The sequence below is a fragment of the Papaver somniferum genome, chromosome 8, assembly GCF_003573695.1.
Source record: "Papaver somniferum cultivar HN1 chromosome 8, ASM357369v1, whole genome shotgun sequence".
NCBI classification, from domain to species: domain Eukaryota; kingdom Viridiplantae; phylum Streptophyta; class Magnoliopsida; order Ranunculales; family Papaveraceae; genus Papaver; species Papaver somniferum.
The window spans coordinates 70,132,168-70,156,151 of NC_039365.1; the positions used below are offsets into that span (position 1 = coordinate 70,132,168).

Below are 23,984 nucleotides of genomic sequence, written 5' to 3' on the forward strand. Positions count from 1 at the left end.
TCTTAACCGAAACTCATCAAGTATGAAATATTCATTAAGCTTAGTCATATATTTCGAGAACTAATTATAAGAAACTTGACTCGAAATTCTTGATATGCTTACGATAGTCTAATTAGTTACGCTACAATGTCTTACAGATAGAAAGGTGAATATAACTTGAAAAATAGGTGGTTCAGTCTTCACTTACCTTTTGTTGAATAAGTTCTCCAAAAGTTTCGGTTGATCTTCGCCTTCAAACGGTAGAACACAATGATGACTGTCGTGATGTCCGTTTCTCAATTACACTTCTAACCTAATCTGAGGCTTAACTAATTGTAGACTATAAATCAAGATATAGTTTTGACAACTAAATTTGACAACAAGCTTGAGATAGCAACACTTGTGAGTTCGACCGACCAATGCTCTAACAGCATCAGCAAGTGAATTCCCAAGTACTTTTCACCTAAACTTGTAATCTGCATATTATTATTAAGAATATTTCGAAATATTAATTCTTAGAGAAGGAGTTACATTGCTGCTGAAGGACATTGTTTACCTCTGAAGATAGATAACTTGACCATAAGTAGTACTGAAATGCTGAAGTATATGTTGATAATGTCTCAAATGGGCTGGAGAAGCTTCCAAGAGAAGTAAACGATTGTCTGTGAAGAATAAATGACTTATTTCTTGGCTTGTTTTAGTAACTTTAATTCCTTTCAAATAACTTTGCAGAATCTGAGTTTGAAGTATTCTAGAAAAAGCTTTCATAACAATGAGGAAAAGATAAACTGATAATGAATCAGCTTGCCGCATTCTTCTACTTGGAGAGAATAAAGCAGATGGACTTCCACTTATTAAAAGAGAAACATTTCTTGTAGAAATACACTATTGAACTAAATGCACCTAATCATGATGAAAGCCAAGCTTAAGAAGATCAAACATTAAATGCTACTCTACTCTATCGAATGCGTTAGACATGTCCACACTGAAGGAAATGTAAAAACCAGGTTGATCTGTTATGAAGAATGACATGCGCAAGAGAAACACCATCGGATGGAGCAAAACGAAATTTTGGATACCTATATTGTTGGATATAAAAATACATTTGAATTTTGGTTTTTGCCAAGGGCCCTTAAATAGTTTGGGATGACCCTGTTGATCATCATCAGGTATGACAATAGTGTTAATCTGGATTCTAGCTCTAAGATATCTAATTGTTCATTAATGATATCAGCAACTTGTAATCTAATAAAAGTTGCTCCTCCAATTTAAAATTTACACATGAAATCAGCATATATTATTTTGAAACTTAACGAAAACTACATTGCGAAAAAAAAAAACACGGGTGTAAAGGAAATGTAAGAACAATAAAATGTTTCTCAATTAAGAAAAAGTCAAAAGCAGAAACCCAAATTATTAGATCATCAAAACTGCACGGATCTCAATGTTTGAACGTCAACAACAGTTCCAGAATAAGAAAAAAGCAGAGCAATTAAAAGGATGGCGTTTATGAATACTGAAGGTAAAGGTCTAGTAATATCACAACTAATGAAACCTTAGACAATAATAATAATTACCAGAATTCAGAAAACAATTTAGATAAATATTTGTTGTTGAGAGAAATCAAAGAAAAGGAAAAACAAAATGAGGTCATCAACTGGAAGTGCAGCGAAGCTGATTGTTGATGCACTTCTTCAAAGATTTCTTCCTCTTGCTAGACGTCGTATTGAAACAGCTCAAGCACAGGTACATCGTCATAATCATACTATCGTTGAAGTTTTATTAATTGGAATTTTGTTTTGATCAAATTACAGATTTAAACCCTAAGTTTCTAGTTTTATCAGAATCTATGGATAGAGAACTGATTAGGAATCGAAATTCAGATATACAGTCTGACTATCTTAGATAACTCGAAGGAATCAAACATAAATATAGTCGAAAACCAGATGGTTTTATGGATGCACATTATAGCACTAATGAATCCTGTGAATCAATAATTTGATCAGCTATGGTGGTTACAGGCTTTTTATATTTCCAACTGATATATGGATCATAGGAAGCTGTTTTTCTGGCATAACTTCCCAATTTCCCTAAACCCTGCTCCAGTGTTAGGTTGCTGGCGAAAGGGCAATGCCGTAATTTGGTGTGCAGGATGGAAAGAAAAATGACTGAAGTGGTTGGAGGGAATTATGTTCCTTCCAAATATCAGAAGAGAAGGTTTTTTCTTCTAGCATGGCATGGATGTTACCTAAGGGGAAATTCTAGCTTAACTTACCAAGTTTGTAAAGTGATGGATGGAATAAGAAATGCGAAGTTTGCTTAAAGATGGGGAGAAAGGAAAGGATAGATTCACATATATTTGAGTCAACTCTGACATCACTTGAGATGCTAAATTAAGGTTTGAACTTTTAAGATGCCAAAATGGGATAAACTGATATGGATGGAGGATGGTCACTTGCTTCTTTAGAATCATAAAAGTTTGTGAATGGATAAAAGGAACGGGCTATGCAGATCCTCGGACATATGCAAGTAAAGAAGGGTAACCTGGATTAACATCACTGTGATCTAGCTACTAACACAAGGTCAGAAGTGTTAGTACGCGTTGGTCCCATCACAAACTTATGCACCATCACCATCGTTAGATAGGAGTGGCATCTTAGGATTGAACTGATATTCTGCTTATGCATAAACGTCTGAAGAAGAATAACTAGTTCTTACCTATTCAGTTTTTTGGCTTTAGAAGAGACAATCATGCTTTTGGTGCTATACATCACATAGAAATTGCTCATATTAGTACTTTTGCATTTTTAATCGCTCATGCCTTATAAACAGGATGGACAATACCTACGACCATCTGACCCAGCTTATGAGCAAGTTTTGGATTCATTAGCTATGGTAGCTCAACATACACCTGTCCCTCTTCTTGAAGCGCTGTTAAAGTGGCGAGAAAGGTATACACCTAGCTTTACTTTCATCTGTTTTTATTATGATTATTATTATGATTATTCAAGATATTTAATTAGAAGTCGAGTGAAAATATGCCTTCTTTTCTTACCATGGTATGTCATACCAGCTTCAACATTTGAATTGTTAATTTGATTCTATTCATTATAATAGCAATGCTACATGGTAAAGTGGATATTTCATGTTAAAACTTTGTTGGCTGTATCCTAGTTGCTGATTGTCACTTGCTAGTTCCATTTGTGTGAATTAGGGTGATGGATGTATGCCCCTGCGTCATAGGGCCTTGGTTATTGTGATAATATGTCGTTTGTAGTTCTACACTTCTACTAGTACGTGAAGGAATGTTCTCCTTATAGTTTCTTTTAGGTATTTTTCCTCTTATTCTTCTAAATACACTGTTCCTGAGCATAACCACTTATCTAAGCGAATGAGTTTAACTATATATTTGTTGAGTTTTTTTATATAAAAAAAATGGAAAAAAAATTAAAATAAAACAGTTGTTGAGTTTAGGAGCTGCCTATTTGACTAAGTAGATTCTTATTGGTTGCATTGATTCTGTTGTAGTGAATCTCCAAAGGGTGCAAATGATGCCTCTACATTCCAGAAAAAGGTTTGTCAAAGATTTATTTATGTTAGTAATAAATTTTTATCACCACTGAACCAGAGAAACCTCTCTTTTCAATCTGAAATGCTTGCAGGGTACAAATAGTGCTCTCCTATCTAATACAATGTGAAATTGAAGACTAGGATGTTATCATAAGATGCCTAGTCCATAACACATTGATATTCATCCATATTGATTGATTTTTTTTCCCCTTTGTTTCCCTTTCTGAGTGTGTGTGTGTATATATATATACGTATGTTAGAACTGTCGTTTAATCCTAGTATTAGGAGTTGTCCACCGATTTGGTCCTATGGGCCTGGCCCAAAAGATTCTATCTATTTAATCCAAGAGTTATTAGTTCATCCTCAAAAACGCGGGATAACATCATCATTATTTAAAAGAATGTCAGAACCGCCCTTTTATGTGTAAAACATAGGCATATCTATCAAACTATAAATTCGAATGTAACAAATTTTAAATATTCAGTCTTTTGACCAAATCCATATAACGAGTACTACGCATTTAATTTTTCAACGCCTTAATTTTCACATTATTGGCTTAGCTAAATATTAGTAATATGCATCGCTAGAACTGCAATTCATTTTCCAAAATGAATTGTGGGATAAAAGTTTCATTTACCAAAATGGACTGCTAGAATAAATGAATGTAGGATGACAGTTCAGGAGAATGAACTGTGGGTTGCAATTCATTTTGGAGAATCAACTATTCAATGTAGTTGATTTTGCTAGATTTTCTAGCAGTTGATTGTGGGATGACTATTCATTTACGAAAATGAACAGCTAGAATAAATGAGTTGTTGGATAGTAGTTCATTTTGCTAGATGAACTGTTGATTAATTAGCAGTTAAATTTTGGAGTATGAACTTTGGGATGACAGTTCGTTTTGCTAAATGAATAGATAATTTAGCAGTTCGTTTTGCTAGATAAACTATTAATTTAGCAATTCAATATATATATTTTACGGAGTTTTGCTTCTCCGGAAAAGATTAATCATGCAAAGAACTCGCCGTATTGTCTTTCCTGTTTTACTAGAATGAAGTGCTCATAATTTGATGTGAAGTATCTTCTTCATTTCTCTGTTTATATTTTTGCACGACACCGTATGAAAATCATGAGCAAGAAGTTTTCTCTGCCAGGATCTGTAATTTGCAGTGTAGAAACCCTTCAGTTAGTCAGTCGACACTGCACATTCATGCGAGATCAACTCATTCTGACACTATGAGTGTAGGGGATCTAAGTCCTCCAGGAAAGAGAACATTCTACTTGATACATTATCACTGGCAGTTAATTCAGGATTCTTTGCAGATATATTGTGGCTCAAATTAGGATTATTCTTCTTTGCATGTAATTGTATATATTACTTAGAATAGTTAGCCAAATAGTATATAGCATTAGTTCTATATTTTGTTGCCTGTTATAGGCTGTACAATGATCTTATTTATACAGAATGAAATGAATAGAGAAGGGATTCAGCCATTTAGCATTTAGATTGTCATGGCATCAGACCCTGATCCGGTGATTGCTCCAGTGGCTCTCCGCAGGTCACATCGTACCACTCAGCCCCCCACTCGGTATGGTTTCTCTGCCACTTTAGCTAACACTGAAATTCCCACATGTGATTCTAAAGCAGCTAAACTTGCATGTTGGACGAAAGCCAGGCAAGAAGAGCTTCTTGCTCTTCAGGAGAATCATACTTGGGATATTGTCCCATGTCCTGCGGGTGTAAAACCCATTGGATGTAAATGGGTATATTCCATTAAGCTACGCTCTGATGGGTCTCTTGACAGATATAAAGCAAGGTTGGTGGCACTTGGTAATCGGCAACAGCATGGAGTTGACTACGAAGAAACATTTGCACCTGTCGCAAAAATGACTACTGTAAGACTTATTCTTGCTATTGCAGCCTCTCAAGGTTGGCCATTGAGTCAAATGGACGTTAAGAATGCTTTCTTACATGGGGATCTTAAGGAAGAAATCTATATGACTCCACCACCTGGATTCTTCTCCACTCCATCGACAGATGTTTGTAAGCTCAAACGATCACTTTATGGCTTGAAACAGGCACCACGAGCCTGGTTTGACAAGTTTCGCACTATACTTATCAACTTCTCCTTTGTCCAGAGTCAGTATGATTCTTCTCTGTTCCTTTGCAAAACTTTAAATGGCATTGTTTTACTCTTGATTTATGTTGATGATATCGTTATTACGGGTACAGACTCTACTTTGATTTCCAAACTTAAAGAGCATCTTTGTCAGTCCTTTCATATGAAGGATTTAGGTCCTTTGCAATATTTTTTGGGTCTTGAAGTTCAGTCGACAGACACTGCTCTTTTTTTATACCAACATAAATATACTCGAGATCTTATTTCTTTGGCTGGACTACAAGATGGTCGCTCAGTTGACACTCCTTTAGAGGTAAATGTCAAATATCGTCGGGATGATGGTGATTTTCTTTCTGATCCTTCTTTGTATCGTAGATTGGTGGGAAGCCTCAATTATTTGACGATTACAAGGCCAGATATTTCATTTGCTGTTCAACAAGTTAGTCAATTTATGAAAGCACCTACACACATCCATCTAGCTGTTGTTCGTCGCATTATTCGCTATTTGCAAGGCACTTCTGATAAAGGTCTCTTCTTTCCTGTGGGTACTTCCATTCGTTTAGATGCATATAGTGATGCAGACTGGGCTGGTTGTTCAGATACTCGACGTTCTATTACCGGCTGGTGTATGTTTCTTGGTGACTCTCTTGTATCATGGAAGAGCAAAAAGCAGCAACGAATATCTAAATCTTCAACTGAGTCTGAGTATCGTGCTATGTCCTCTGCATGCTCAGAAATTATTTGGCTTCGTGGTCTCTTGGGTGAACTTGGCTTCTCTCAAGCCGAGCCTACTCAACTTCATGCAGATAATACCAGTGCCATCCAAATTGTCGCAAATACAGTATTTCATGAACGTACAAAACACATTGAAGTGGATTGTCATTCTATTCGTGATGCATATGATAGTCGTGTTATTTCACTTCCTCATATCAATACTTCTCTTCAAACAGCTGATGTTTTCACGAAGGCTCTTTCAAGAAAACGTCATCAGTTCTTGGTTGACAAATTGATGCTTCACAATCATCCAGCATCAATTTGAGGGGGGATATCACTGGCAGTTAATTCAGGATTCTTTGCAGATATATTGTGGCTCAAATTAGGATTATTCTTCTTTGCATGTAATTGTATATATTACTTAGAATAGTTAGCCAAATAGTATATAGCATTAGTTCTATATTTTGTTGCCTGTTATAGGCTGTACAATGATCTTATTTATACAGAATGAAATGAATAGAGAAGGGATTCAGCCATTTAGCATTTAGATTGTCATACATGTTGCACTATTCCGATATAACAAACAGGGGTAAATGAAAATGACCAATCTCACAAATTACCAATGGCTTCCTGGTCCTACATTGAGAGCATATACAATAGTAAGTACAATTCCATGTGTCATACCGTTAAGATTTGATATGAATTTGAGTTTACAACAGGTCCGTATTTTCTTGCTCGTCAAACAGAAGCGGAATTGTGAAGTACCTTGCGTTATTTCCGTGGCAACAATTTTACTTACCATTTCTCCATGTTTGTGATATTTGTTTCTTCAATTCAGCTTTCCGTGGAGTGTATATTTTGTTCAGCATGTATTCGATTTGTGGAGTGCTGCCCAGTGGAAGGACTTACAGGCATGCTTTATGTATTTATGTTTTGCTGGATCGCATTGTTATCATGGATAACACTTAATCTGATGGTTACATCCTAAATGCAGAGAAACTTTGGTCTGGGCTCGAAAATTTTGTATTTGACTGGCTAATCAATGCTGACAGGTGAGGTCCTGTATTGCCTTCAGCTTAGTTTGCATGACCTACTAGATGTATATGATATCAGGCATAAGCCTTAGCCTTGTGCACATAATCTAACTTGAGTTCTTAGTTTTGCTGAACATCTATGGCAGGTTTGAATTATCTTATGACCAGTCATCATCACAGGGTTCTTAGGATACTTTACTAATTGAAACAACTTAAACAGGATTGTAAGCCAGATTGAATATCCCTCATTGGTTGATTTGCGTGGACTTCTTCTAGATTTAGTTGCACAGCTCCTTGGTGCATTATCACGGATCAGGTACATCAGCCTTACTCTTTCTTTTCGCTGGGTATGTGGATCCACAAACATTCACCTGAAGGCTTGGTTAAGTTTTTCACACCTTTTTTCACTTCTTTTTATAGGTTTAGTTCTGTAACTGAGCGTTTCTTTATGGAACTTAATACGCGCCGTATTGACACGAGTGCTGCTAGAAGTGAGACACTTAGTATCATTAATGGGATGCGGTACCTTAAACTCGCGGTATATCTTAATCTATTAGTTATTTTTATTCATACAAATCTTCAGTCTTCATTAGCGTTCAAGTAATTAATTGTCCCAGGTGAAGTCTGAGGGTGGACTTAATGCATCCGCTTCATTTGTGTCAAAAGCAAACCCCCTTAATCGGCTCCACATAAAAGGAAAAGTGAACTCCATCATGCTCTATGTAATATGCTTTCAAGCATACTTGCACCACTTGCAGATGGTGGAAAAAACCAATGGCCCCCATCAGGTGTTGACCCTGCACTGAGTTTGTGGTATGAAGCAGTAGCTAGAATAAGAGGCCAACTTATGCATTGGATAGAGAAACAGAGCAAACATATATCTGTAAGTGCATTTAGAGATGATCATTGATTTTGCCATCGTAATTATTGTAATGTTAAGATATGTTGCTTATACTTAGATGTTTTCCTTTGTAGGTTGGTTATCCTTTGGTGACCCTTCTTCTTTGTCTGGGTGATCCACAAACTTTCAATAACAACTTCGGTTCTCACATGGAATATCTATATAAGCATCTAAGGGTTAGTTTACCAGTATTCATTATATTCATATAGGTGGCTTCATGCAGTTAGCCAAGGAGGTAGTATTTTCAATCTATTTAATACCAATTACAAATTGTCATCAGTTGATGCTATCTAGTCCTTCTGTGGCAGGACAAGAACCATCGCTTCATGGCTTTGGACTGTCTTCATCGAGTCGTTAGATTTTACTTAAACATTTATGCAGACTACCAACCTAGAAATCGTGTGTGGGACTACCTAGACAGTGTAACAGCACAGCTTTTAACTGTTTTGATGAAAGGACTTCTAACTCAGGATTCCCAACATGATAAACTTGTTGAGTTTTGTGTGACTATCGCAGAAAGTAACTTAGACTTTGCGATGAACCACATGATACTGGAACTTCTGAAATCCGAAAATTTGAGCGAATCGAAGGTTATTGGCTTACGGGCTTTGCTGGCCATTTTTCGGTCTCCTACAAATCCACAGGCTAGCTTGCAAGTTTTTCAAGGTTGTTATTCATCCTTGTCATTGGTCGTAATTTGAAAAGGACTACTGCGCTGACCATGTGGCTTGAAGGAGTTCATGAAGATGATTCAAGGGTTGATTACTGGTGCGAATGATTTCCTTAGTGCAACATTTATCCTCCCCGAAAAATCATACCAGTCTAAAACTTCTATCCCCTATAATCCACACGGTAAATTTCTTAAACCATTCCATCCGTTATAAAGTTATATTCTTGAGGAGTTAGAAGTTTTGAAGGACATGATTTTTTTGGGATGGTGATGTGATACATTATGTGTGATATTCTTCGCCCACACAAACATAAAGTCAATTCTTGGATCATCTTCTAATGAGCATACTATGGTTACAAAAAAAGGTCACTCGGTTGCATTCTGGTCTTCTTAAGAGAAACAAGTGTTTCACTGTAAATAGAATTGTGCTAACAAACATCATTAGCAACTTTCAGTCACATTACTCACTACAGAAACTTGACTCATACAGATTGTTGACAGGTCATGATGTTGGTCACCATGTTCCAAAAGTGAAGTCTGCAATCGAGTCAATCTTAAGGTCCTGCAACAGAACCTACTGTCAAGCTCTTCTTACTTCATCAAAGACGACAATAGGTAATTATCCTTGCCATATTAATTTTTGTATTGATGTAAGAGGTAAATGTGGATAGCTTTTTATCTGTAACTGACGATGGGCTGCTGAGCATCTGATATGATCTACTGAGTGCAACTAGTTGCCAATGTGTAGACTTTACATATTGATAAAAGGCAGCCTATGTTAGAGGAGTGAGGTGAAATCATGTATTGAATTTCTTCAGTTCTGATTTGTGAGATAGCATTTAAACTATTTTGACTATTGGTTAGTATTACGAGATATATATATACATATATGCACGCAATATAATTACAACCATTTAATTTAACTTCTAAGCTAATGCTTTCCACTTGTGGTGAGCTTATAACTGCCCCCAGGGACATAACCTTGAACTACTATGATGAATATGCTACTAATGATAATCTGACTCCCATGCGGGGTATAAAGTTCATCGTTTATTTGATCTGCAGACACCAAAGAAAATCTCAGGGACATCTCTTCCGGTCAGTACTTAAATGCATACCGTATCTGATTGAAGAAGTCGGTCGAAGTGATAAGATTACTGAAATAATCCCTCAACATGGCATAAGTATTGATCCCGGTGTTCGTGAAGAAGCTGTTCAAGTTCTGAATAGGATTTTAAGGTACCTTCCCCAGCGCCGCTTTGCAGTAATGAAAGGAATGGCCAGTTTCATCATTCGGCTCCCAGATGAATTCCCTCTTCTTATTCAAACATCACTGGGACGCCTAGTGGAACTCATGCGTTTCTGGAGAGCATGTTTGTCTGATGAGAGACTTGAACATGATAGTGGTTTTCAGAATATGAGAGGGGCTATCCAAGAAAATGAAACAATCTGTAGGCCACCTCCTTACAATCCTCAGACAGGTGAAGCGGTTGAATTTCGTGCATCTGAAATGGATGCTGTAGGTCTTATCTTTCTCAGTTCCGTGGATATTCAAATCAGACACACAGCATTAGAGTTACTTCGATGTGTTCGCGCTCTGAGAAATGATATAACAAATTTTTCAGTAAATGCCCGGTCTGATTTTAGGTTGAGAGTGGAAGCTGAACCGATATTTGAAATTGATGTTCTAGAAGAAAATGAGGCGAGTCTTCTGCTTCTCTTAGTAATTTTTGGTGCTTCATGTTTCTTTACTTTTTTTCAAGTCCATTGTGCCGGGGCAGGGCCCTGAAACTTGTTGACCTAAGTTTACAGGAGGACATTGTTCAGAGCTGCTACTGTGATTCTGGTGGACCTTTTGATTTGAGACGGGAGGATGCAGTTCCTGCTGATGTGACACTCTATTCCCTTCTAGAAGGCCCTGATAAAAATAGATGGGCTCGTTGTGTCAGTGAGCTTGTGAAATATGCTGGTGAACTTTGCCCGAGCTCAGTGCAGGAAGCGAAGTAAGAAAATGCTTCTACATATTTCAGTCCACTTTTAATGTTCTGTACCAGTCAAGTCTGTTCATGAAACCTCCTGTTGATCATATCTACGCAGGATGGATTTGAATTTTATGTTCAAGGTCTTTTTCATTCTTTTTCTCAGGGAGAAAATTCAAGGGAACTTCTTGGTAGCAGAACTTTTGGGTTGACCTAAGCAAGCACTTCTTTCTTTTCGTTTCTTGGATTTGGAAAACATAGAATCGTAGTTTCATACAGAGCATGAAGCATAGTTTACCGTACTTTTTGTACTAAATATAATGAAATTTCAACTAAAAATGAACCTTACTTGACCATAGTTTTTGAATGGCAATATATGCTCTCTTCAGCCATTTATTTGTCTATATAGTTTTGTTTGTCTTCCTTTGAATTAACTCTGTAGAGCAAGACCATCTTTCTGTTTTGTATAGGCTTTTGTTAAATTTAATCTTTGGATTCGGAATTTTGATGGATATACTATTCTTAACCTTTAAGATTGTTGTTTTCCCTATTTGTATTGTCAATATTGGTTTATGTTGAATCCATATCGGTAGAAAGAGCCACTGAGATTCCTGTGTTTTCAACATGGCAGGTTGGAGGTGATGCGGCGGCTTGCTCATATTACACCTGCAGAATTAGGTGGGAAGGCTCATCAATCACAAGATACTGAAAACAAATTAGATCAATGGCTTGTATATGCTATGTTTGCATGCTCTTGTCCACCTGAAGCTGGTAGTTTGGCAGTAACCAAAGAACTTTACTCTCTCATCTTCCCTTCACTAAAATCTGGATCTGAAGCCCACATGGTAAGTCCGTGAAATAATCACATTCACTACCCAATCCCCAATCCACACACCCCATCTTATGACGATTAGCAAAGGAAAAGATTGTTAAGTATGTGGTTTTGTGATACTAACGTCAGGCTCATTTTTTAAGTAATAGACAATTAGAGGGGTGTATTTTAACATTCTTTGTCTGGACAAGTTATAGTTGGCTAGAAACACATTAGAATAAAGAAGAAAGCCAAGTTCACCACCACATTCATTTCTATTGAGAAAATTTAATTTTTAATTTTTCTGTTCCTTTTTTTTATCTGTGCATTAATTTGGTTCATTATTTGATTTTGCTTTCATGATTCAGCATGCAGCTACCATGGCTCTTGGCCGATCACATCTCGAGGTCTGTCAAATCATGTTTGGTGAGCTTGCACTATTTGTAGAAGAAATTTCATCTGAAACAGAAGGAAAGCCCAAGTGGAAGGTGGGTTAGCAGGTTTATTGTTTATTGACATTTCTGTTTTCGAACTTATGAAGCAAAGCATGTCAAAATAGGTTTGCACAAACGACTTTGATTTGTTGCTGATTTATCTTATAGTCTAAATCATCGCTGGTATATGCAGAGTCAGAAATCCCGGTGAGAGGAACTCCGTATTCACATTGCAAATATATATCGTACTGTTGCTGAGAATGTTTGGCCTGGGATGCTGAACCGAAAACCAGTTTTCCATCTCCATTATTTGAAGTTCATTGAAGAAACTATAAGACAAATCATAACATCAACCACAGATAGCTTTCAAGAAGTGCAACCTCTCCGCTATGCCCTAGCGTCTGTTCTAAGATCACTAGCCCCTGACTTTGTGGAATCAAGATCGGAGAAATTCGATATTAAAACTCGAAAACGGCTCTTTGATCTTCTTCTCTCTTGGTGTGATGAAGTTGGCACCACAGTAGGTGGTCAGGATGGTGTAACTGAATATCGACGTGAAATCGACCGTTACAAGCAAGCTCAGCATGGTCGATCAAAGGAGTCTGTAGATAGGATATCGTTTGACAAAGAAATGAATGAGCAAGTTGAGGCAATTCAGTGGGCCTCAATGAATGCCATGGCTTCATTGTTGTATGGTCCTTGCTTTGATGATAATGCAAGAAGGATGAGTGGAAAGGTAATATACTGGATCAATGGGTTGTTCACTGAGCCAGCACCTAGGGCACCTTATGGGTATTCACCAGTTGATTCAAGAACTCCGAGATACGCGGATGGAGGGCGTGCTAGTGTTGGGCGTGATCAGAAAAAGGGCCTGCGGGTTGCCCTAGCTAAAACAGCTCTAGAAAATCTTATTCAAACAAATTTAGATCTGTTTCACGCTTGCATTGACCAGGTATTGTGCTATGACTCGTTAGTGTAGACTCTTTACTCATAGTATAAAGTCTCACTCAACGAGACACTTTGAGGCAGTACTGTTGAAAAAACAATAAGAGGAGAGGTGAAATTCCTCTATTCTACCCACATTACATAGCAAAGGGGGTCCAAGGCTGATTTTCAATCGACATGGTGAGGTAGGACATTGAGCAAGATGAAATCTTAGATCATCACCTTGCATGCTTCAACACTAGATTGAGTTTGAAAGGGGTGTTTCATCTGTCAAACAATTAAAGCCAGATAATCCCACCTTATTTTTTAAAAATTCAGTTGATAAGTGGGTATATACTATTTATTTATTTCATTTGAATGATACTATAACTTCAAGGGGTTAAACATTCTTTATTTGTTACTTCTACAGTGCTACTATTCTCATGCTGCCATAGCTGATGGTTACTTTAGGGTGCTAGCTGAAGTCTACATGCGCCAAGAAATCCCCAAATGTGAAATACAAAGACTTCTAAGCTTGATCCTCTATAAGGTGGTAGACCCATCGAGACAGATCCGTGACGACGCCCTTCAGATGCTTGAGACCTTATCCATTCGTGAGTGGGCAGAGGAAGGTATTGAAGGATCGGGTAGTTACCGAGCTGCTGTTGTTGGCAATCTTCCCGACTCCTATCATCAATTCCAATATAAGCTCTCCTGCAAACTTGCCAAAGACCACCCTGAGCTTAGTCAGCTTCTGTGTGAGGAGATTATGCAAAGGCAGCTGGATGCTGTTGACATTATCGCCCAACATCAGGTGTTAACTTGCATGGCCCGTGGATTGAGAACCTTAACTTTTGGAAACTCAAAGACTCGGGTTGGAGTGAAAGATTATTAAAAAGTCTTTACTATGTAACGATGCGGCACGGAGACCAATTTCCTGATGAAATCGAGAAGCTCTGGAGCACTATTGCTAGCAAGCCTAAGAACATAAGCCCAGTTCTCGATTTCTTAATTATTAAAGGTATAGAAGATTGCGATTCACAACGTACAATTGATCACTTGGTTTACCAGTTAGCTCAACGAATGCTGGAGGATAGCGTGGAACCGATAAGGCTTAGCACGAACAAAGGTGAGGCTAGCGGAAATTTTCTGTTGGAATTCTCTCAGGGACAGACTGCAGCATCACATATTGGATCGGTTGTTGATAGTCAGTCCCACATGTCACCATTACTTGTTCGGGGTTCCTTTGACGGTCCACCTAGAAATACAAGTGGGACCCTGAGCTAGCGAACAGCGGCTGGACACAGCATCTCGGGCCCGTTAAGTCAGATGCCTCCAGAGGTGAACATAGTTCCTGTTGGTGCTACACGATCAGGGCAACTCCTACCTTCTATAGTAAACATGTCGGGACCTTTGATGGGAGTCCGAAGTTCAACAGGCACCCTACGCAGCCGCAATATGTCACGTGACAGTGTAGACTACTTCAGCGACACACCGAACTTTGGTGAGGATGGATTACATTATGGTGGTGTGATGCATGGTGTGAACGCTGGAGAGTTGCAATCAGCCCTGCAAGGTCACCAACAGCACTCACTGACTCATGCGGACATAGCATTGATTCTTCTCGCCGAGATTGCCTATGAGAATGATGATGACTTTCGGGAGCATCTACCCTTGCTGTTCCACGTTACATTTGTGTCAATGGATAGTTCAGAATATATCGTGCTTGAGCATTGCCAACAACTTGCTTGTCAATCTGCTTTACTCTCTAGCTGGCCGCCACTTGGAGCTTTATGATGTTGAGAACATTGATGGGGAAAACAAACAGCAGGTTGTAAGTTTGATCAAGTATGTCCAGTCTAAGCGAGGAAGCATGATGTGGGAGAATGAGGACCCCACAGTCTTGCGAACTGAACTTCCAAGTGCGGCACTTCTATCTGCTCTAGTTCAAAGCATGGTTGATGCAATCTTCTTCCAAGGAGACCTTCGAGAGACATGGGGGACTGAGGCAATTAAATGGGCAATGGAATGCATGTCCAGGCACCTTGCTTGCAGGTCCCACCAAATTTACCGTGCATTACGTCCAAGCGTCAATAGCGACACATGTGTCTCCCTCCTGCGGTGCCTTCACAGGTGCTTGGGGAACCCTATACCATCGGTTTTAGGGTTTTCCATGGAGATTCTGTTAACATTACAAGTAATGGTGGAGACGATGGAGCCAGAGAAGGTGATACTTTACCCTCAGCTTTTCTGGGGGTGTGTTGCTATGATGCACCTGGATTTCGTCCATGTGTATTGCCAAGTCCTTGAGCTGTTTGCTCGTGTGATTGATCGACTGTCGTTCAGGGACAGAACAACTGAGAATGTCTTCCTTTCAAGCATGCCTAGAGAGGAGTTAGACACCTCCAACATGGGTGAACTTCAAAAGATGGAAACAAGGAGGGGAGTAAGTGAACTTCCTCCTAGACCTAGTGGTAGGGTACCAACTTTCGAAGGGGTGCAGCCTCTTGTGCTTAAAGGGCTTATGTCAACTGTCAGTCATGGGCACTCTGTCGACGTGCTTTCGCGGATTACTGTGCACTCATGTGATTCCATATTTGGGGATGGAGAAACACGGCTTCTGATGCACATTACAGGCTTGCTTCCATGGCTTTGCTTGCAGCTCAACAAGGACTTGCAACTCTTTCCTGCTTCTCCGCTCCAACAACAGTACCAAAAAGCTTGCTCTGTTGCAGCCAATATATCAGTCTGGTGCCATGCAAAATCACTGGATGAACTAGGGGCAGTATTTTTAGCCTACTCTCGAGGCCAAATTGCATCCATGGATAACCTACTAGCTTGTGTTTCACCATTATTATGCCACGAATGGTTCCCAAAGCACTCAGCTTTGGCTTTTGGGCACTTGTTACGGCTTCTGGAGAAGGTGCCCGTGGAGTACCAACGTGTAATTCTGCTAATGCTTAAAGCTTTGCTACAGCACACGTCAATGGATGCGGCTCAAAGCCCACATGTATACGCGATTGTCTCACAACTTGTGGAGAGCACGTTATGTTGGGGGGCATTGAGTGTGTTGGAAGCCCTTTTGCAGAGCTGTAGCACGTTTGCTGGAGCTACTCCTCCACACGTCCTAGGGACAACAGAGAACGGTGAAGAGAAAAAGCTTGTTCCTCAGACCTCGTTTAAGGTTCATAGTGGGCAGTTGCAGTATGGTATTGTTGGAATGGGGGGCACAAACAGTGTTGGTGGTGCAACAGAATCAGGAGGATTGCCACCGAGGGAGCTGGCTTTGCAGAATACCCGTCTCATTTTAGGGCGAGATCTTGATACTTGTGCACTTGGGAGGAGGAGAGAGTATAGAAGGCTTGTCCCCTTTGTGACCACTATGAGAAATCTATAGATGTGGCTCTGTAGTTCGTAACAACAGCCTCAAAGTTGCTAACTACAGAGAGACACATCAGGATTGCGTGCATTTTAGTTTCTCAGGTGGTCTGTGACAGGTCAGGTCTGCCTAATTTCCATGACTGGTGATTGTTAAGGATAACACAGTTGAGAACTCAACAGAATCTAGTTGAGTCAATCAGATGACAATGTATTACAGTTTCCTACTGCTATGTTTACGTTCAGTTAGAGACATAGCTTAGACTTTGATAGAGCCTTCAGTTTGTTGAGTCAATAACGAAATACGTGTAACTGCTTTGCAGAAATCTATTGATATAGATATCATTGTGATCTCCACAAAAGAACCGTGGAAGATCTTCTACCCAATATCAAGTTTTAACTGTGATGTTCTGCGTCAAATGATGCATCCCGTTGTCTTTGCTTTTCCTTGTAAATAAATCTGTAGGAGGTAAGGTTCATTATGCCCCTTCCTGCTACTTGTAAATTTTTATCATTCATTTTCAAGAACTTTTTTTTTTTCCTCGGAGAACTCACAGGGAAAACAAAAAGAAATGCATACTTTGTGCTGATGAGATATTAGGAGAAGAGTCCAGGGCAAAGATGAAGAGTGATAGATTTCGAAAACAACAGCACTGGTATATGCATATTCAGAGGGTCTGATCTATAATATTTCGACAAGTAGATGCTAATAATAAATCATCAACTTATAAAACAGAGAATGTTTATTCGATCGAGCACTTATCATCAAGTCTGTTTTCCTGCTAACTTCTCGACAACAAAATCCACGAATATACGGTATTCGCCAATTGCTCTGTCATCGATGCTATTTCTCAAAAGTGGTGGGAAGTAGAAGCAACTTACGTTAACACCAAGAAACGCTAAAATCAAAGGTCCAGATATCCATGGATGCAATTGAAACCTATCATAGAATACCAAATTTGTCTTCTTCACTATACTTCCCAAAGCTATACAAATCCCTTGTATCACAAAGAAACAAGTCACTTCCCAAGAAGGATATACTCGCGTGACATAATATACCATCAATTCATGCATTAGCCCTGAGACCCAAAATGTTAATAGTATGGCTGGTATTGTTGCCCACTTTCTACCTAAAATATGCGTACAAAAGGATCGTATGGGCAAGTATACTGTGAGCCATAGAATATTGGTAACCATGAGATTCCATCTTCTACCCCAGAAATCTTGGAGTGATGTTGAAATGAATGGATCTATGAATTGTGGTTCCAGATCATCTAATCCTAGAATAAATAGAGCAAGGGCAGCAGACACGACAAGATAGACTTCTGTGATGAAATACAAGTGCAAAATGTAAAGGGACAATAAAAAGAAGGAGTGTATGTATTGTTTGTAACTATAAACATGTATTAGTAGACCCATTACTAAAACTTTTATTGAGCAATTCATTAGGAGAAGTATTGATGAAAATTTGCTTTTTCTACTAATGGTTTGACCATGGATAGCTTCTTCTGATTGTATTTTTTGTTTGATTCTTATAGGAAGACAAGCAGTGGAAATGAACTGTTTGAGTGAGAAATATGATGGGTCAAGTGATGGGTTTGATAGAGGACCATGATTGAATGCAAAGAGGAGAAGTTTGAAATTAACGACCCATGAAACTGAGAAACCGGTGATGCCAATAAAATGGACAGAAGAAAGTGAAAGTGGGAGATAAAGGAAAATGGAAATAACGGGAAGTATTGAAAATAGTCTTTGGAATCCTTTTGGGATGATTTTGGAGATAAAGTGACAATAGGTTAGTGATGCAAGAACTATCAGGCATACCTTGATGAAATTTCTTATTTCACTTTCTACACCCATTCTTAATTGGACGTATAACCCTTTTAAGAAATTAGAGTATATGCCACCAAACTATCTTCTTAACTTCCTATAAAAAGAAGATATTATTTCTACTTAAAAGAAGATACCAATAGTGAAAGTGTGGGTTCACAAGAACTGAATGCATGGAATAAATTTAGGAAAATAATTTCAGCTAACTAATTCAATCCCTATTTCATTTTGTGTGTTTCATTAAATTAAACTATTGGTACTAACTAACTACATTAAAGTGGCGTAGTTTATTTATAAGACAAAACTAATTCAAGAAAGATACTTATCTATCCTCATATTTATTACTGGCGAAGGTCTTTTTACGTGCATGGGAGCACTTCCAGAAATTATGTTACTGTTCGCTGGATTCAGCCCAAATATATATATAAAACCAGGCCACTCAAAGTAGTGTGGTCAATTCTCAAGACTGGCCCTCTCGTTGACCAAAGTCAAAATACCCAAAGTATGCCTAATTGTTCTTGCTCATTAAGTTAGATTGTTCATCTATATCTTTACTCAGCGTTGATCTCAATACCAAATGAGAATCATCTCAGTGTCATTTTAACCATTCTTACAGGAAAATAATAATAATTTGGCTCAAGTGTTTGGGATTTGGTTTCATCTATGGTCCCTTTTCTATAATCTTTCTTTACACTCTTTTGATGCAGATCGAAAGCGTTAAAAGATATGATAAATTCTTGCAGCGGAGTAGAAATTGTAAAATAACCGATAGGACGGTAGAAATAAAATTAATTGTTCAGACTTCAATTTATTCTTACGAATAACGATTATGAACCAATCATCCATACCTCGCAACTCTAAAAAGTTATAACTATGGATAAGATAATTTATTTAGGCGTCAGAGTAAATCTGACTATAAATAAAAATCAAAATAAAGTTAAACACAGTTTGACAATAATAAAATAATTTTACTAATCAAAATAATCTACTAATTTTTTATTTTGAACAGATCCCAAGTTTAACAAAAATATGAAAATACTTACTTCCCAGGATATTTACACACCTTTAGGAAACTTTCCAAACTTATTAAAGCTCTTAAAATAAACTTGAGTGCAAATTTGTGCACACTCCTTTAAAGGGTGTGCACAAAACAAAGAAATCCTATTGGTTCTCCTCAAAAACCAGTTATCCTAATTTATTAAATTAGTTTTTATTTCATTTTAATTTGAAAAAGGTAACCATGTTTGATCTTTACCTAAAATCAAAACAAATAATTTTAACAATCGGCAACATTTCTTAGCGTCTTAACCAGGAGCTTTCTTCTTCCTTTAGAGATCAACATAAGTGAAACTCAACTAAAAATATTAGAGTTGGTTTATTTTATTAAAGCATTAGTGTTTCTTCAACAATCATCATAGAATACAAAAGATCATATCGCATAACATACCATAAATATAAATTCCTCTATGTAGATGGAGGCTGTAAAATTTTATCCAATGAAGTCTTACAGTTCCTTTCAAACTTCGTTTTGTTATTCAATTAGCTATAGCATCGATTGACGTTGATCTACCTGATATGAGACAACGGAAGCAATAAGAAAATTTCAGTAACACAAGGAAAATCCACTCCTTAGAAAAACTAACTCACCCCAATCCAGGAGCTACGACAATTCTAATCCAAGAGTTAAGGATAGATAATGGTTTATAACCAAACTTAATCAATAATATTATCAAGATAATGAGCCTCAAACTGCTCTGAAAAGAACAGACTCTTTGGTACTTATAGCACGACCAAACCCTAACAATTAGATTCTTACTAAACTTAGAAAATCCTAACAAATCTATAAATATCTAATATGATCTATTATCTTTCATTTTATTCGACCCCTACTTAAACAGGGAGAGATATGCAAAATCCTGCAATACTTGGAAACTCGACTAGCCAATGTGACGTGTTTGGATACGTCCCATATTAGACTCTCCCACTGCGACTAAACTCGCCCCGAGTTTTTCATGATCTTTAACAGCCACATAATCACTAGTAGCATCGACGTGTAGAAACTTATTTGGAAGCTTTCCTTTTTCCCCTCTAACTGGTTGTCGCTTGGTTGGTAGTAGCGTCACCTTTATTCCCTGCCAATAGAACTCATATGAGTTAGACTTGCCGCGGAATAGAGTATCCACATCATACTTCCATGGTCGTCCCAAAAGAACATGACATGAATTCATATCTATCACTTCGTAGATAATAACATCACGATACACTTTTCCAAAAGCAATTGGAATCTTGCAGACTCATTCAATTCTGGTTTCTAACCCGGTTTTAATCTAGCCGACACGATAAGAACGGGGGTGCGGTTCTGTCGGTAAACTTATTTCTCGAACTAGCTTTCACGATATAAGATTTTATGTACTCCCTCTATCAATAATAAAGTCGCATACATTTTCTAGAATTATGCCGTTGAATTCAAAAATTCAAAAAAATTGTTTCTTTGAGTAGCTTCATCAACTTTTGGATCCAGGAGTACCTTTTTTTTTGTACCATCACATTGTAGCACTTTTATTACCAGGAGAATAGATTCCACATCATCAGCATAAACAACTGATTCCTCACTTGAACGCAGTTCATTAACCTTGTTTTCCTCCCCTTCGACTAGAGAAGTTTGATGCCCTTTTGGACACTCGTTTGGAAGATGTCCAGGTTGCCTACATCGGTAGCAAATATCATTCATTGGTCTTGCATAAGGGTTTTCAGTCTTCTTCATTGTTGTTGCAGTAGACGACTCAATGGAAGGACCTTTATTGTCTGAGAACGTGGGTTCATAATTATTAAAGGGGTCTGCAGATTTTTCCTTTAGTCGTTCTAAACCATCCTTTAGTTTCATTTACAGATCGAAAGCGTTAGAAGATATGATAAATTCTTGCAGCGAAGTAGAAATTTGCAAAGTAACCGATAGAACGGTAGAAATAAAATGAATTGTTCAGACTTCAAGTTATTCTTACGAATAACGATTATGAACCAATCATCCAGACCTCGCAACTCTAAAGAGTTATAACTATAGGTAAGGTAATTGTTTATACGTCGGGGTGAATCTGACTATAAATAAAAATCAAAATAAAGTTAAACACAATTTAACAATATAATTTTACTAATCAAAATAATCTACTAATTTTCGATCTTGAACAGATCCTAAGTTTAACAAAAATATGAAAATACTTATTTCCCAGGGTATCTATACACCTTTAGGAAACTTTCCAAACTTATTAAAACTCTTAAGATAAACTTCTAGATTCTTCTAAAATTACCCTAATTAGTAATTAAATTATTTATTTTTGAACTAAAAATACCATAAATAAAATATAAATAATAAGATGAAGATAGTAGATTAAATTTCTATAAATCCATCCATCATCTTTCATGTCTCCAATTTAATTTCATATCCATTTGAACAACATTCATAGCTTGCTACCATCATCGACAACTAAGGAATCATCACCACCTCCACCTTCTATAATCACACCTAAAAAGTTCCCTATCTCCGTGGAACAAACACTTCTACCAAGTGAAAACACGCATACCACTTCTAATACCCCTTTATCTTCTTCCGAGAATCAACCTACAATTTCGATATCTTCTCCTCTTACTTACCTTCAATAAAAAGCAAAATAATAACATTATCTTACCTTCAATAAAAAGCAAAACAACAACATTATCTTACCTTCAATAAAAATCAAAACAACAACATTATCCAATCTTCACAGGAAAAGGCCACCACACAACAACAAAATTAACTTAAAAGGCAAACAACCTCATTTCTGTTGAAGATTCCCGTACAAAGTTACCCACTACTTTCCATAACCATCTAAATAAAAGCATATGGATACTACCCTTTTTAAACTCGCTGAAAGAATGAACGATCTCATGCAAGTAAACCAAAACCATTATTTCGGTCTCTCAGTTCTTGCGGGAAATTTTACCTACCTTGGATTAAAACTAGCACTGAAAAAACACTGGCATCCCTTATATTTCACCACTTTGAAACTATACCTAATTGTCGTTTACAAAATAAACTAACAATGATGTGATTCTAAATATATTAGACTCGGGTAATCTCTAACCTAAGTAGTACTTTTTGAAGATTGGAGCAAATATAAAGCAAACCCTCTTGCATGTTTCATTACATTAGTTTCTGACTTCAACTCCATATTTATGTGTTTTTGGTGGACGTACAAAATATGTATCAGAGCCTTCTTAGAGATCTCTTAGGGGTTTAGGAAGTTAACATCAACACCAACCCCCCAAAAAGGAAAAGTGGAGATGAATCTACAGACACCTTTCATACCGGTAGTTCTCCTTGATGTTCAAGAGCTAACATGCGTTCAATTTTTATATGAATATCTTAACATGCTTGGTGTTAGAGCACTTCTCGGTTGAACCCACTAGCATTGGTATATCAAGTTAGTTGTCAATTTTAGTTGCCAAATGCATTCTTGATTTATCATACTAAAGATAGTTTCGGACTAGATTAGGTCTAAGAAGTTGAATCGAAGCTATCCTTAAAGGATGAAGATTGAAGATTGAAGACTACAAGAAGACATCAACAAGTACTTCATCAACAAAGGTATGTGATTTATTTCATTTGGATTCTTGTTCAATTGTACCTTTCTAATCTATCAAGATAAATGCTCACTCTATGGAACAATTCCAATGACGATAAATGTACATTTATGTATATATACTTGAGGTTATTTGATTCATGACCTTGGGGATAATAACCTTTATCCTTATAAAGAATATCATGTTATAGTGAATGAGCTTATGAATCCAACGAGCCAAGAATCACTCAATTCCGAGTTATAACGATGAAGATATGAGTGATTTATTAAAGTTCGTTAGTAGGAAACAATTCATGGGCTGTTTGTAACAGTTCATGGACTTGAGCCCAATTACGTGACTAAAAGCTATTTTTGGTCAAGTTGGTGATGTTTCCTTGTCTAAGCAAAATGGCTATCAATCTAAACATATTTGATTACCATATTAAAGTGTTTGTGATAACTTTTAATTCTTGCCTAAGTAAATGTGATTTATCACATAAATAAATATTTGCTAATTAATTATTTATGCATAATATTTGTAACTTAGGAAAGACTCCCATATTTAGGAGAGTCTTGAAAAAGGAAAATAGCTTTGCTTAGATTCCAAGCTATTGTTCATTATAAATAAAGGGTTCGTGAGTTTACACGTTTTTCATCCATTTTGGAAAATTGGCGTAAGCTTTGCAGGTTGTTTCCATGTCTTCTGTTCTTCGTGAACAAGAGTGAGATAAAGTCTTTGTATTGGGGATCACAAAGCCAGGTTGAATTAAATCTTCGTGATTGATTATACAACTTGTAATCTAGGTTTTTCACCTCTTGTCTATTCTAAGGTTTTCTCTTCTGATATAAAACCATTCAAGAGTTGTTGATCATAAACCCTAGGTTTTATAGATTTCAGTTTCCGATCGTATACCAACACTTGTTAGTCGAAATCGGATACTAGAAAGAAAAACTTCTATTGAGGCATCTCGTAAAATTCTTGAGAAGTTTTAAACAAGATATCTCTATATTTATTCTAGTTGTTCTTGTTGTAGAGTTATTAGGT

At 37.4% G+C, this 23,984-nt stretch overlaps 1 protein-coding gene across 1 annotated transcript; it reads left to right on the forward strand.

Moving 5' to 3' along the window:
• Positions 1–1,451: 1,451 nt before the first annotated feature.
• On the forward strand, positions 1,452–18,639 carry LOC113301486 (protein furry homolog-like). Its single transcript, XM_026550259.1, is given in 21 exon segments — positions 1,452–1,725; positions 2,812–2,930; positions 3,508–3,553; positions 7,222–7,294; positions 7,378–7,435; positions 7,638–7,733; positions 7,838–7,955; positions 8,035–8,098; positions 8,101–8,300; positions 8,393–8,494; positions 8,627–8,984; positions 9,490–9,606; positions 10,056–10,690; positions 10,801–10,991; positions 11,599–11,812; positions 12,147–12,266; positions 12,406–13,164; positions 13,567–13,963; positions 13,966–14,876; positions 14,878–16,983; positions 17,072–18,639. Coding segments are annotated over 20 exon segments (6,336 nt in total). The 5' UTR covers positions 1,452–1,623; the 3' UTR covers positions 16,534–16,983; positions 17,072–18,639.
• The last annotated feature ends 5,345 nt before the right edge of the window (positions 18,640–23,984 follow it).